The following is a 14,154-nucleotide window of genomic DNA, read 5'->3' as shown; positions in this document are numbered from 1 at the left end:
AAAATCCGAAAAAAATTTTGGGTAAAAAGTTTTTGTCCCAGAAAAAAATTTTTTCCTAGAAATTTTTTCTTGCACACCTTGTGCTCATAGCCAGTTTGAGGTGGGCTTTCCAACGATATCAAAATCTCCATAAATTTCTGAAAATTTTCGGAGATACAGGGGGACATGCCCATTTTTCAAAGGGGGCCCTTATGACGTCATATGTGATGACTCAGACCCTCAAAACTATACCATTCGACTCCTTAGGAGTTGCTCTTTCTAATGAGCACAAGAAACATGGGGGGTAGAATTTTGCTCCGCAAAAGTGATTTTCATGTATCCGAATATGAATATTAGGAAATATTAATAGAATAAACCGGAGGAATAAGAAACAGAAGAATGATCCTATAAGGCAGTTGAAGGATGGCTGATACAGAAAGAATAACTCGGAGAGACGAAAGATTTGAGCGAAGAACCTTAAGTTTCATAATTCCCTATTGATCTACAAGAACCAACCTTTATCCGCGACAAACGCCCTGAAGCGAATTTTGAAATTGCCAGCAAAGCGTGGAATCATCATGTGAGAAAATTCAACGGAGGACTTCGACTCCAACACTTGAGTCAATGCTTCGTTGAGGCCAGTGGACATGATCGCACCGTCGAGAACATTGAACTCCCCGCGGGAGTCTTCTTGGACGGCTTCAAGCATTATTTTGAGATCTTCAAAGGGCTCGTTGGTGCGGTTGATCGCTGTCGTCCGGACGATCATGGGCTCCATTACTTTTCCATTTTTGACGATTTCTTCCAGTGGCTCATCATCGACTTCAGACTCCCAGTAGAGAGGACTAGCCTTGATTCACGGAATACAAATCGATCTTTGGGAAAAATGAACATACCTGAAGGGCGATGAGTTCATTCGTGTTAAGTGTGGTGGAAGAAAGATGAACGACCCCATAACGAGCTGGATCGCAGCGCCATTTGAGTCCGAGCGCAGATTCCATGCACTGTTCGGAAAGTGGAATGTGCGCTAGCTTCTCAATTTGGACGTAGAGCACGGATGCGTGCCCATTTCGAACGACAGTTGATTTCAGCGAAGCAGGTCCCTGTTGATTAGGCACACTAGATGAGGATTAGATTTTTTTCTTTTTGAATTAGAAAAATGTACGACTGAATGATGTTTATCTCCTCGATTGCCTTGTTATGACATTCTAGGACGATCGTTGCGTATTCGGATGATTCTGACTGCTTCACGCAGAGGCCGATAACTTCCAGGGGACGGATGATATCACTTTCGAAGATCGTCGTGTGTGTACGCATGTAGCAAACATCGGAGTGCTCTTTTGAAAAAAGTTATTGCAAATTTTGATGGAAAGAATGAGCTCTAATTTATCATTGATCGAAACTCTTACTTAGTTGTTTTGAGTGAAAACAACCGGCTAAGGCAACTGTTTACCTTTGTAGTTGATTTTGATGAAGTGCAGGACGGTCTCAATTTTGCTGTCTTTCAATTCACTGTCGAAGAAGGCTTCGAAAATGACGCGTTCGCCGGGTTTCAAAGTAGAAGGAGCACTCTCGCATGAAAAGTTAATCACTCCCTTTGATTCACTATCGACTTCTTGATAAACTTCAATTTCGCCGATGGGGATTTGAGAAACGTTCTCGATCGTGATCGCAATTTTCTGATGTTCCCCGTCGTAGAAGGCAGATTTGTACTTGACTTGTTGGTTTTCTTGGAGTTCGCGGACGATATTCAACGCTTTTGGAGATTGGACGAGGGACACGTCGACTCCGAGCATCGGAATCGTGTCGATCACTTCGATCTTGTAGCTTTTCAGAATGTAAATTTCCTACAAAACATATTAACTATCAAAATGTTGAGAGTTTATGAACCTTTCGTTTTTTCAAAAGCCGCTCAAAGTGAACCTCGTAGACGAGACCGTATAGATCGATTCTGTAGCCGGTGATTTCGAATTCACCAACAATCTCGCAGATGCAGTCGATTTTGACAGAAACATGAGATCCAGGCGACAAACGAACACTTTGCGGCTTGATATTCACTGGGGAAGCTTCTCCCTTCGCAACGATCTATAGAAACAAGCAGATTCACGACGTGTTTTGAAAAATAACTCCTTACAGATATGTGATTGACATCGATTTCCGCAGCAAGTGGATTGTAGAATATCAGTTCGATTGTGTTGACTTCAGATTTCACCCAGCGGATCTTTTTCCGGTCTTTTTCGAATGGTGAGTAGATGAAAACTCGATTGGTTTGTTGGGCCGTAGTCTATGGAATTTCGTTACTTATGGAAATATATAAGTATTATCGATTAGTAAGAAAAATTGATAGTTTCTACAATACCTCGATTGGTTCAAGGTTTGGATCTCCATTTCCCGTCGGTATCACAACATTAACAAAGCTCGGTAAACAAATCGGCTCGTAGAGGATTTCGCTTTCCTCTCGACACGCAGAGGAGTAGTTCTTCAAAGCTTGGAGCATCTCTTCCTGCTCCGATTTGTTAAGAAACGAGTGGGTACTATGCAGGAGGCCGGATAAAAGTTTGATTGCAAGCTTGGTATCGCCAATCTTCCGTGCTGAAAAGGCTAGTTCGTGGAGAACGCGCGCCTGCACCGCCGGCCAGCCAGTCGATTCTCCGGATGAAAGAAACAGGTCTGTTTCGTATTCGCTCGACTTTATAAATCCGAGAACGTGTTCGAGACTGAAGCCGGGCAAACTCTCCCGAAGAAGGCTGAAACACTGCTGCCACCGGGCTTCGGAATTGTTCTGATCGGCAACACAGTACATTGCAGCTACTCGCTTGTAAAAAGCCTCTTTCCTCTTGAAACCGATCATCCCGTATAGATCGGCCAGAGTCGAGAGCCTTTCAATCTCACGCTCGCTTGGCAATTTGATGCCAATGTAGATTGTGTTTTGAAGAAAATCAGAGGCGTCCAAGTTTCGACCCATATTAACAAGAACCTTCGTCGCTTTTAGACACGCTTCGAGTTCGAGAACACCTGCTTCCTTAAACTTCGAGTAATTGATCACTGCTTCGCGGTATTTTTCGAAAATGTCATTCGGCGATTCCAAGCAATGATCAGACTTGACTACGGTTGAATACGACGCTGTCACGGCGCAGAGATTCTAGCGAAGCCGCAACCCAGAGATGATCTTGAGAAAGGCGCAGAGCATCTAATGCGCTGTGATAGGCAATCAACGCCTCTTGTGGGAGGCCACAGAGCAGACACAGATCCCCGATGTGTTTTCTCAATCGTCCTTGAAGTTTCTTGCGAAAGCTTCGCGAATCAAAGTCTAGATTTCCCTCCCGACGTTCGAAGGGAGCCATTAGCATTGGGTAAGACTTGTCCGAGTTGGAAGAAGACATAGACGACCTCTCAACGCGTTTGGACTCGAGAATGTAGTAGATCGACGTCACCATGTCTTCAATATCCTTCCAAGAAGTTTTCCAAGCATCGACGGATTGAAAGTGAAGAATGTCGGGTTTGAGCGGTTGACTGCTTTTGCTGCCTACCAGCAAGCAGCGCCCGTCATAGACAGATGCGTTCAGTTCCTTTCGGAGAGCTTAGAAAAGGATTTTTAATACAAAGAACAATCAGTTTTAAAATTCGATCATGAAATCATGGAAGACCCCTAACTATGTACTCTTCAATTCCTCTATCAGCATCTTCCTGCCGCTTCGCATCAACAATAAAAATCAATCCAAGCGGCCGCCGATAAAGCTGAACATCTCCCCAAGCACTAGCAGCTAGCCATTCGCCGGAGTAACCCTTACTCCACGAGTAACGCATCCGAAGATTTCTGCCGGAAATAGAGAGCTCTTTGTGCTTCTCTAGCTTCAACTGGACTCGATCATTGAGGCGTTGATTCTCCTGGCCGGGAGGAGTGGCGAGTGCGATTCTGATCGTCCCGTGATCATGCACCTCCGCCTGGTAGTCCGGCTGCATATCGCACGGTACATTTGCCGAGTTCTGCCTTTATCAAGGATCATTCTAGCTCCACGAATTTGTCATGAGCGATTAATGAGGCAAGGAAAGGAATTTATTTTGACAGAAAATGAGGGAGGAAAGTCATGTTTGAAGATCCTTTCTTGAGGCACGCTGAGAAGAGAGCGACATTGAAATTCTTGAAATCCTTCTATATTCTTGATTCTATTTCTTCCTTCTTCGATTTCTTGGTGAGCTTTCACCGTATCCAGGCCTTCTTTTTATCAATCATTAATCAAGCATTTGCTTAATTGATTAATTCGAACTCATTGTGTTAACGATGTTCTGAACTTTAATGTTCCCTAACTGTAATTGCAATTGTAATCAGTGTGAAATGGACACTGTTAGTAATAGTTGACGGAATCTCCTACTAAATAATCAATCATAAATGGATGATCAATTAATTTAAGCAATATATAAATTAGATTTGATGATAATCAAGTCTAGTAGACTGTATTCTCCGCTTTCAAGTCGTTAAACATTACGTAATCATAAACTACGAGAGAGCTCTAGTGAGAAATAGCATTAGAAATAAGGAGAGTTCTCGCATTCGAAAGGAATCTCGCTAGAAATGGAATTGGAATGTATTTCTCTGGGCGCTGATTGGCCGCAGCGTCGTTGAGCGGCGAATAAAATGCCCGAGCGCCGAGCCTAGTTTCCTTCCTAAGTCCGAGAATACTACCTGCATTGTCGTCCTGCAGACTGTCTGCCAGACAGATTTTCAGCGGAGGAAGAAAGCAACGCTCCTCAAGTTGACGCTTCTCAATTCCTGACACCGCTATTCTCTCTCTTTTTTGCCACCTATCTCAACCATTCTCAACTCACTGTAACTAGTATCTATCCCTGACACAAGCATTCAATCTCAATTTCAAATTTCAAACTGAAAGCCTCAATCCTCACTCAAGATAAAGGTAAAGAAGTTTCCCGTTCTATCGTTTTAGATCAAAAACAATAAAACAAAAGTGTCAAAAGTTTGATTGTTCAATATCTCTATCAATAAATCTGGGAATATTTTTGATTTTTCAAGGATAAAAAAAGGAAAATGAATATATCTGGAATTTAATATTATTATTATCGAAAATAAAGTATTAACATACAGTAATAGTCTCTAACGAAGCTATGATGAAAAGGACTGCGGACGAGGGTCCGGATGGCCTCCCGCTGGAGAAGAAAGTCAACGCCATGGTAAATTACTTTATAATTAGCTAGAATTAGTAGTAATTTCCAATTCCAATTAAAAATGAACGTTCTCGTAACTGGATGTTTTTTATTTCAAATTATTTTCGTATAGTCAGTAGCTTAATCATTAAATTTAAAACACAATCATTGATTTGGGTATCATTCAAAGAGTACAGATAGGGAATGTCTGTGGCCATCTGTTATCCAGGCATATCTCTAGAATTAAGATAACTTCTTGCGCTATCTATTGTTATCTATTCGTTCCTGAGTTGGGCAGCTTTCAAGCCATGATTTCAGGATGCGCTGGATTTGGGTTCTTCAGGATCATGCATGTCCTCACTGCCACAATATCGATTAGGGACGATTTCTTCTTCCGAAGAACTTGACAAACGAGTCAACGAGTTCTCCAAAGCAAGGTACGATCCTCCTTCTTAGAGTCTCGAATTCTAGCGTTTCATTAGACTGGTTGATCTGCTCGAAGCGGAGAAGAAGATCAAAAGCGAAAGTCTGCAGCGCGCCGAAGTGGCCGAAAAGAAACTCGCGGAGAAGAAAGCGTTTTACCGAGTCGTCCGGAGCTGGTGGAAAGAGTTCTCCGCCGAGCTGGGGACGCTGACAAACCAGCCGGTCAATCTCACCTATCATTTTCCAACGGAAGAGGAGGTTCAAAAGGAATTCGACGAAGCCCCCGAATCTGATGAAGTTTTACGTGTTTTTGGAAGGCGATTACGGTTAGTTTTAATTTTAAATCAAAACTGGATAGTTTAAAAAACAAAAATCCTTAAGGATAAATCCAAGCCTCCTTCTCTTTGATTCTCAGTCAAACCCTAACTTGAAATGAAAGATTTAGAATAAAATTTCGAGAATGAGTGATTTTTTTAATTCCAATAGTTGAATTTTGAAGCTTCGTTACTAAAAACAAAGAATAATTAGTCGATTTAATAAAGAAATAAAAGAAACTTGCTACCTTTGAAATTTTAGATCTGAAAACGACTTCACTCTCCGCTGCGTGCAGCGCCTCCTGGCTGGCGTCAACGATGCCGAAGTCAAAAAAATGGCGGCCGAGGTGACGGAAAAGAACAGAGACCTCTCGGCCGAGTTAGAAAAAGTCGAGAACGATTTGGAGGAGAAGACGGAACTCTGCGAAGACTTGAAGCACAAATGCGAGCAACTGACGAAACGCAACTACAGACTCATTGGACAGATGAAAAGCCGCTCTGCGAAGGTGCCGGAGAAGAAACAGCCGAAAGAAGAGTACGAGGACAAGGCACGGTTTCAATATCAAATTTTTAAAGAGAGTTTTAAATTTCAATAAGTTTTTTTTTATTATTCGATTGAGAAAAAATAAACAAAATTGAAACCTTATGGCAGCTCTCGCCAAAAGCCATCACTGCCGAAAATAGAGACGAGGCTCTCCAAGAAAAAGATAACGAGATCGCCGAGCTGAGGGCGAAGCTGTCCGAGTTGCAAACGGAGCGCGACAACATGGAGCTGCGCGTTAAAAATCCCTCCGAAGCGGTCATCATCACCAGCGGCGTCTATCAATCGTTGAAGGCGCAGTTTTCGGTTTTGTACCAACAATCGGAGCTGCTGAAGAGGCAGGCCGAAGATGCCCGGGCTTCGCACGAAGGAATGCGCAACCTCTTCCTCAGACAACTCGAGCAGATGGAATGCGAAGAACTCAATCTGCAGGAGCAAATGAGAACGAAACTCAAAGAACAGGAAGCACAAAATCACACGCTTCAGTTGCAATACGACAAAGTCTGCAACGAGTATCATTTGGTAAGTACAAATTTAATATATTTTGTTTATCAATTAAAAAATTCACAATTGTTGTTTTTATCAATTTAATAACACCAAATTTTTAGCACCAGAAAGCGACCGAGCAAGCAGGACCCATCAATCGAGAAATGCGCCAGCTGATCAACTCGCTTCAATCCCACAATCGCCAACTGAAAGCCGAACTCAACAGGCAAAAACGTAAAACGCGCGAGCAGCAGCAAGAAATCGAAGGTCTCAAGGCCGAACAACTCCTCCAGAAACAACGAGAAGAGCCTGTCTACAGGATATTCACGGATTTGGAAAATGAAGTTCTTGAAACAGGTACTCTTTTTACGCTCTTTTTGCTGTATAATTGGATTCAGGAATTCCGCAGAAAGCGCTAGAAAGCTCAGTGGAAGGCCTTGAATGCGAGCTGCTGCGTGCACGAGACAAAGCTGCGAGACTCGAAGCTCTGCTGACGAATCATGAGCCCAGCGAAGCAAATGATTATAAAATGCGACTGGCTGAGATGGAGTCCAGGCTCTCTGATCTACGCACGTCCTACTTGAGGTAAAGGAGGGTTTAAGCGTGTCGCTAAAGCTTTCTGAAGGAGGCTGAACGAACTGCCACGCGATTGCCTCGTCTTGGAGCACCAGAAGAGAGCGCTGGTGGAGGAATACGAAGCGAAAATCGCCGAGTTGAAACGAGCAAACGCAGAAAAAGAGCTTCAGGATGCATCGATGCAGGACGAGTTCGAAAAGACCGGCTTGGTAAGCTCTTTTTTCTTTGCGAAATATATTGTTTTGATTTGGATCTAAGGCATTGGAAGAGATACAAGAGCAAAATGTTCGGCTCGTTCAAGATCTCCGTGACAAGGACAAGGAGTATTTTAACCTGTTTCAAGAGCGCATCAAGATTGGAAGCCTGCAGGTAATAACGTTCGACGTTGCTAGATATATTGAGTGTTTTATTCAATAGCAAATACAAGCGAAAGAAAAAGAAGTACTGGAAAGTAAAATCTTACAGCTGGAAGCACAGGCCGAGAGTCAACAGAAACTCGTTCGACAGCTGGAAGAGAAGGAAATGCTCCAAACAGCGCAAGTGAAAAACGGCGAACAGGAACTCTCTCTCCGTACTCAGGTAATGAAACTCGTTTGCTTCTCTTTTTCGCTTCAAAGCAGATTTTTGACGGTGCTAGAATCGATTAGCGTACCTTGTGGTTAAGTGTAAATAGTTTTTCTAGTAAACTCTGAAGGAAAATAAAACGTAGGCAAAGCAAAAGGTGAAGAAAATCTTGATTGCGTCGCCGTAATTTGTGTGGTAGTAGACTTGGAAGATGCGTTTGCACAAAATTTGCTAGAAATGATTTTAGTTGTAGAATTTATCGCAGGCATTACTTGTTCATCTGGGTATAGTTGAATGAAGTCTTTAAAAAAGGCTTTGGCAGCGTGGCAGAAATTGACGATAGATTCCTTCGTTCGCATGGCAGAGAGAAGGCAGTAGTGGTAAGCGCAAACGGTCAGGAACAATAAATCATAGGCTCGTTTTGTTCCTAGAATCAAAATCGGCTTGTTGAAGCGGTTATTGTTGTACCTGCGCTAACAGCGAGCATAAATCGGGAAGGATTCTCGCCGAGAGAAGGGAGCGAACAAGGGATCTCTTCATCCTCCATTCGCGGGGTTAGTTCCATTACATCTTCAAAAGTAGCCGCTCCACAATTAACTTAAACATTTAATGTCTTTCAGTGCCTCAAAATGCGCTCAACTTAATGCTAAAGTTTACTACTCACACATGATGCTAGCACTAGATCCGCTTGAAACATCTGACTGACTAGATCTTCTCTCTCGCTCTTCCCTTTCTCGCTCTCTTTGTTCCATGATCTCTTCATAGTCAGAATCGTCGCTATAGAGCTCTAATGGAGGGCTTAGAAAACGGATCAGAAATGGATTCGCTGAATTGTTTCAATTAAATTGAAATACATGATAGCATAAGAGTGGATTTGATCCGCGGCTAGGAGTATTTCTAGGTCGCCAAAGGCTCGGCTCTCCGTATTCTTCGTAAAAGTCCGATCGTTTCGGTTTGAAGGGCGATCGCCTTAGCCGATCGAAGAACTCTTTTCGGTTCTTTGAGTCAGTCTCATCCATTTGTATCTATTGTCCTTCTCTCTCTCTGTCGTCTGGAATGATTGTTTGAGCTGGAGTCGTATATTCCAAAACAGGCTCTAGAAAATCAACAAAAATATTTAAATCTTGTTTCAGGCGCTGGAGCTGCACAAGCGTCGCTCAATCGAGCTCGCCCAACTCTGCCAGGATCAAAAAAGGAAGGAACACGATAAATTGAATGAACTTCAAGACGTACAAAGAATTATCAAAAGCAAAAACGATCAAATCGAGGAGATGCGCGCCAAGGCGCAACGATCCAGCTATCATATGGACAAGAAAAGGGGAAAGGTAAACCAGCAGTTGCAGTGAACGAAATGTAGTTACAATTTTCGATTTAGACTGATATGACGTATATGGTTCTGAATGAGCAAATCGAACGCTACCAGAAACGGTTAAAATGCCCAATTTGTAATATCGAAGAAAAAAATGCTATCCTGACAAAATGCTTTCACGTTTTCTGTTACAAGGTAAATTTTCCCTGGCTACATCCTTAAAATAGACGAGGTCGTTATATAGCTCTCTACTTAGGGGTCTCATCTATCCTTTGAAAATATCGAAGCTTAAAAAATTAGAGTCCAAGTCAAATTTTGACCAAACGATGAAACTAAATTTAAGTGTCTGAAAACGCGTTACGAAACTCGCCAAAGAAAGTGTCCCAAGTGCAATCAGAACTTTGGTGGCAATGACTATCACAAAATCTACATTGAATAGTTCAAAAAGAAGAAAAAACTCAAAAACCAACTTTGTTCAACCCAGAGAATCAATCACATGTTTCCTAAAACCCCCCGACTGCTCTTTCATTATTTTTTTATCTTCTATCTCTTCCTCTATTTCTTTTCATTTTCAGAATCGATCCCTGAAAAATGATATTTTAAGCTACGTACTTTTCCAAAATGCATCTTAGACACTTTTACTTTGAAATTGAACCAAAGTTCTAAAACTTGATTTCTTTTAAAATACAAGGAATTGTTAAATCTGAGTTTATCCTATAAGAATCGCGTAGGCTTGAATAAAAATGTCTGTATCATGTCTGTCAGACATAGTAAACACGATTCTATAAAAACTCTGTCCTAAATGTATGTATTTCTAAAGAACACCGGCTTAGACTTGGATAGTCAATTCCACAAGTTTCTAAGATACAATTAGCACATATTTAGGCTTCTCACAATTGTCCTCATCTTCCCCCTCGCTTTTTACCCTTATTTTTTTGTCCTCGGGGAAACGCCTCACTTCTACTGAAACTGTCACTGTAAATAATGACTATTGCATACTGCACATTTTGCCGAGAAACAAAGACGATGTCTGCCTAACGCCAGCAACAAATTACGATATCGCAATAAATCAATTATCATCAATTACTAGGTTCAGACCAGAGATCGGTAATCCTTGAAAATGGACGAGGAAATCATGCCGCCGGATAGGTATGAGTACGAAATGACGGAGATAGACATTGCGCCCGCCATCCAAAACTTGGAAGAGCTATCCGCTAAAGGAGAGGTGGATGAGTTCAAGCTGCAGCGTCTCCGCACCAAGTACTCAGAGGTAACGAAGTCCAACATTTCAACATTTATTCTATAAATTCCATAGGCGTTCAATAAGCTTGAAAAATACCGGGACGAAGAGCAGGCGCTGCTGAACAAGGCGCGAGAGTACACGGAAGAAATCGACGAGCAACGAGCGTGCCTCGCCGCCGACAATTATGTAGAAGACCCCGATGCCGAAGTAAGCAAGGTGCGCGCAAAGCTCCTCGAGCAGCGAAATGTGCTACGCGCAGCAGAGGATCGCTCAACATCGCTTGACCAGTACCTGATGGAGTACTACAAAGAAAAGGCTGATCTAGAGCGGCAACTTGCGCGTATTCAGCCAAATGCGGAGGAAGCGGAGGTGAAGAAACGAGACATGGAGCGGGAAGAGGAAGAGCTCCGCAAAGAGAATCGACAGCGGAGGACGGAAATCTCCCAGTTGAAGATCGCTGTCGACCAAAAAGTCAAAGAAGCAGAGCGGGAAGCGCGAGAGCTCAAGGAGTGCATGGACGAGCAAGAAACGCTCCGCAACAAACTCGTCTGTCCAGAAATCCACAATGTCCCCCAGCAACTTCAGAAGGAGTCCGACAAGCTTATGAAAATCTTGGAGAAAGAGCGGCTCGCACGGGATAAAGTCGTAATGCATCTTCGCGGGCTCGAAGAGAAGAACCGCATGGAAGGCGAAATTAACAGACAGAGGATAGGCGATTACGAAGCGGTAAAGATGGAGCATGAGGACATCCGAATCGCTATCGAGCGCGCCACTCAGCGAGAACAGAAGTTAAACCATGATCTGGCAATCGAAGCCGATCGGCAACACGAGCAAAACATCGAAAAAACGGAGATTCAGCTCAAGTTCAAGCACCGAAATAGCGAAAAACAGCATGCCTCCGAAATTTACGCCCGTCAGAACAAAGAGATGGACAAGACGATCAAAGCTCTTAAGCGTAAGGAGATCATGCAGGGACACGCTTCCTCTGCCCTCCGTCAACAACAAGTTCTAAATCAAAAAGCACAAGACGCATTTGACGAGCTGCCGGACCCGGCTGAGCTGATGAAACAGCGAAAATATCTCACAAAAGAAGTTGAGGAAGGAAAACGCAAACTTCAGCACCAACAAAAGATGACTGCGATGGAGAAAGTGCGCTACGAAGAAATGCTCATTGAAGAAGAACGTCTTCTCCGGCGACAAGAAGAGGAGCGTGCCAGTCTTGTGGAACTCACCAGAATCCGCCAGATCAAAGAAGACGAGCGGGAGCACAAATCACGAGACCTCGTTCGAGCTACAACCAGAATCAAAACAATCACGCAGGAAAAGAAGCAGCGCGATCTGGTGCTCAAGGACCACCGCAAACGATGCGAAGAACTTGCGACGCAGCAGGACGAATTCGCGAAGCTATACGACGTGATCAAAAACGAAAAGAACAAGTACGTACATCTGATCCAAGGATCGACGCAAAAGGCATCTGAACTTCGCGACAAGCTAAGAATACTCTCCAACGAGGTTGAAATACTTCAAGCATCCGCCAAAGAAAAAATGAAAAACTTGCACAAAGCAGAGCTACAAAAGGCTCACGCAAAGGCCGAGCTCGAAAACTTGCAAAACGAAAAGTCAAAAGCAATTGACGTTCAAAATGGAATCGATGACACTCTTGCTAGCCGAAAGCTTGATATTGACCGACTCAATAATATGGTACAAAAATTGCATTTCAACTTCAATCTAATTTTCATTTTAGGGAGTGAAGTCAGAAGAGGACTCGCGAAATCTTCTTATTCAAATCGAAAAGGCCATTTTGCACAGAAACGAACGGGGAGTCACCCTTGTGGAGCGCGAAGAAGAAGTCTGCATCTTCTACGAGCGTTTGAACGTGCAAGAGCAGTTGATTCAAAACGGCGAGTTGAAGATCCATGAGTTCGACGAAAACATCCGATTCCTCAAGCTGCAAATGAAGCAAGATCTGCGACAGATCGCTCTATGGAGTGAGAAGATCCCTAAACTGCAGCAGAACGAGCAGGAGCTAGTCGAACTCAAGGTTAAACTCGCGAGAATAAGAAAGAAAACCGAAAGCTTGGAGGAGAAACTTTGTGATCCAGAAAAGTAACTCGTTGATTGTTTTTGTCCTGGCTAATTTTGCGGTTTTAGCTTTTTCGACGAGCGGGCACGAGAATTACCTGGTGAAGATTTGGCCCCAGATGAACTGAAAAATAAGCTCGAGCAGATTCAAAACCGTCTGGCTAATATTGAAGAAGTCGCTTTGGAAAAAGAACTCTTACTGCAACATGTTACACGGCTGCTAGAAAAACAACAAGAACGAAACAGCTACTCAAAGGTAAAGCTTTCCTTCCAGGCTCTTTGGAGTAATTTTTTTCCAGGGACCTGCTCTGGATCTTTCTCTCCAAATCAACAACGCGCAAAGTCAATTGGCGAACAGAACGCGTTCAGTGATGGCGCGAGTAGCTGAGCTGAGCATGGTCAAGTTAAAGCTCTCTGAAACCGAACGCAAACGCGTTCAACTCGAGGAGCTCTTGGTTGAGTCGGTGCAGCGAATGGATCAAGGTCTACCGCCAAATCGACAGTGCGAGCAAGAGTGGAAGCGAATTACATGTGAGTACTCTTCCTTGATTTCAAATTTTCAAAAATACCGGAGTCAATGTTTTAAAATAAATTTTAGTTGTTCCCACTGAGCCTGATGACTGCGATGAGTTCCTATCTACAGCTGTGCCCCGCCCCAACGCGTACATTCCCAAGGATGGCACGATCCCCATCCCTCGCCCTTACGGTGCGATGGCTCCCTTCAAGCCGACGCAACCGGGATCTACGATGCGCCACTTCCGCAAACCGCAACCCAAACCTATCGATATTTAATATTCTTCTTTTTCTATTCAAATAAAATATATTTTTATACCAGGTGTGTTTGTCACGGATCCGTTGATAAATCGGGGCCGTGCACGCGGATGCTTAAATCACCACTTACAGCAGGATCAAAGTCGGTTTGTTTTTGCATAATCATTTGTGGCCATGCTTCCGCATTTTTGGGGTGGGAAATTTAGCTTCGGAGCTTTTCGGGGCAAACATCCGAGTCTAATCTTGGCATAGAAATTAACAAACGCCAAAATGTTCAAGAGTCCACTGCATTTGTTCGCCCAACAAAGGGACACTGTCGCTAACACGCAACACTGTCTTTTGGATTTTAATGGAATCAAGAACTGCAATTCGTCTCGTGGAGCAAAAAATAAAAACTACTGTCAAAGAGCCCTATTTTCATCGCGGTTCGTGGACTTGGCTATTTACACAAGTAATTTTAAACTTCATACAAAAATGTGTGGTAAAAATTAAGGCAACTTTCAATCAGAGTCAAGTTCAATAAAAACTCTGCAAGAGCAAGCGGATCACTGTAATTACTGTTTGCATATCGCTCAATTATCGCATTCATCTAACAAGTAAAACCAGAAGGCATAGAAGTGGCGGCGCGACTTTTGAACTTTTTTCATCAAGAATCAAGCCGGAGCGCTGCCGTTTACTCAAACAAGTCCCAAGTTTCCGTAAAATC

General features: G+C 43.2%; 4 protein-coding genes across 4 annotated transcripts; 2 read left to right on the top strand and 2 right to left on the bottom strand.

Annotated features, from left to right (window-relative positions):
• Nucleotides 1-326: 326 nt before the first annotated feature.
• On the bottom strand, nucleotides 327-3,960 carry LOC145708490 (trafficking protein particle complex subunit 9-like). The gene is given in 9 exon segments (XM_081786163.1): nucleotides 327-455; nucleotides 496-829; nucleotides 876-1,098; nucleotides 1,145-1,316; nucleotides 1,433-1,826; nucleotides 1,870-2,064; nucleotides 2,114-2,263; nucleotides 2,339-3,089; nucleotides 3,091-3,960. Coding segments are annotated over 9 exon segments (2,616 nt in total). The 5' UTR covers nucleotides 3,417-3,960; the 3' UTR covers nucleotides 327-384.
• A 637-nt stretch (nucleotides 3,961-4,597) lies between these two features.
• Nucleotides 4,598-10,409, top strand: LOC145708491 (E3 ubiquitin-protein ligase BRE1A-like). Its single transcript, XM_081786164.1, has 14 exons — nucleotides 4,598-4,892; nucleotides 5,087-5,166; nucleotides 5,458-5,576; nucleotides 5,622-5,888; nucleotides 6,139-6,424; nucleotides 6,529-6,939; nucleotides 7,026-7,260; nucleotides 7,302-7,488; nucleotides 7,529-7,688; nucleotides 7,738-7,848; nucleotides 7,897-8,058; nucleotides 9,177-9,368; nucleotides 9,419-9,547; nucleotides 9,696-10,409. Exons 2-14 carry the CDS (start codon nucleotides 5,101-5,103, stop codon nucleotides 9,789-9,791), a joined length of 2,421 nt encoding a protein of 806 aa, XP_081642290.1. The 5' UTR covers nucleotides 4,598-4,892; nucleotides 5,087-5,100; the 3' UTR covers nucleotides 9,792-10,409.
• On the bottom strand, nucleotides 7,869-9,135 carry LOC145708496 (uncharacterized). The gene is made up of 5 exons (XM_081786175.1): nucleotides 8,708-9,135; nucleotides 8,512-8,640; nucleotides 8,316-8,470; nucleotides 8,132-8,274; nucleotides 7,869-8,088 (listed from the first exon to the last, which is right to left on the bottom strand). Exons 1-4 carry the CDS (start codon nucleotides 8,793-8,795, stop codon nucleotides 8,158-8,160), a joined length of 489 nt encoding a protein of 162 aa, XP_081642301.1. The 5' UTR covers nucleotides 8,796-9,135; the 3' UTR covers nucleotides 7,869-8,088; nucleotides 8,132-8,157.
• A 5-nt stretch (nucleotides 10,410-10,414) lies between the features above and the next one.
• Nucleotides 10,415-13,508, top strand: LOC145708489 (coiled-coil domain-containing protein 146-like). The gene is made up of 6 exons (XM_081786161.1): nucleotides 10,415-10,622; nucleotides 10,668-12,296; nucleotides 12,340-12,701; nucleotides 12,747-12,933; nucleotides 12,977-13,208; nucleotides 13,276-13,508. Exons 1-6 carry the CDS (start codon nucleotides 10,473-10,475, stop codon nucleotides 13,467-13,469), a joined length of 2,754 nt encoding a protein of 917 aa, XP_081642287.1. The 5' UTR covers nucleotides 10,415-10,472; the 3' UTR covers nucleotides 13,470-13,508.
• Nucleotides 13,509-14,154: the final 646 nt, after the last annotated feature.

The sequence above is a fragment of the Oikopleura dioica genome, chromosome XSR (assembly GCF_907165135.1).
Source record: "Oikopleura dioica chromosome XSR, OKI2018_I68_1.0, whole genome shotgun sequence".
NCBI classification, from domain to species: Eukaryota; Metazoa; Chordata; class Appendicularia; order Copelata; family Oikopleuridae; genus Oikopleura; species Oikopleura dioica.
This window is presented reverse-complemented; position numbering and strand designations above follow the sequence as displayed.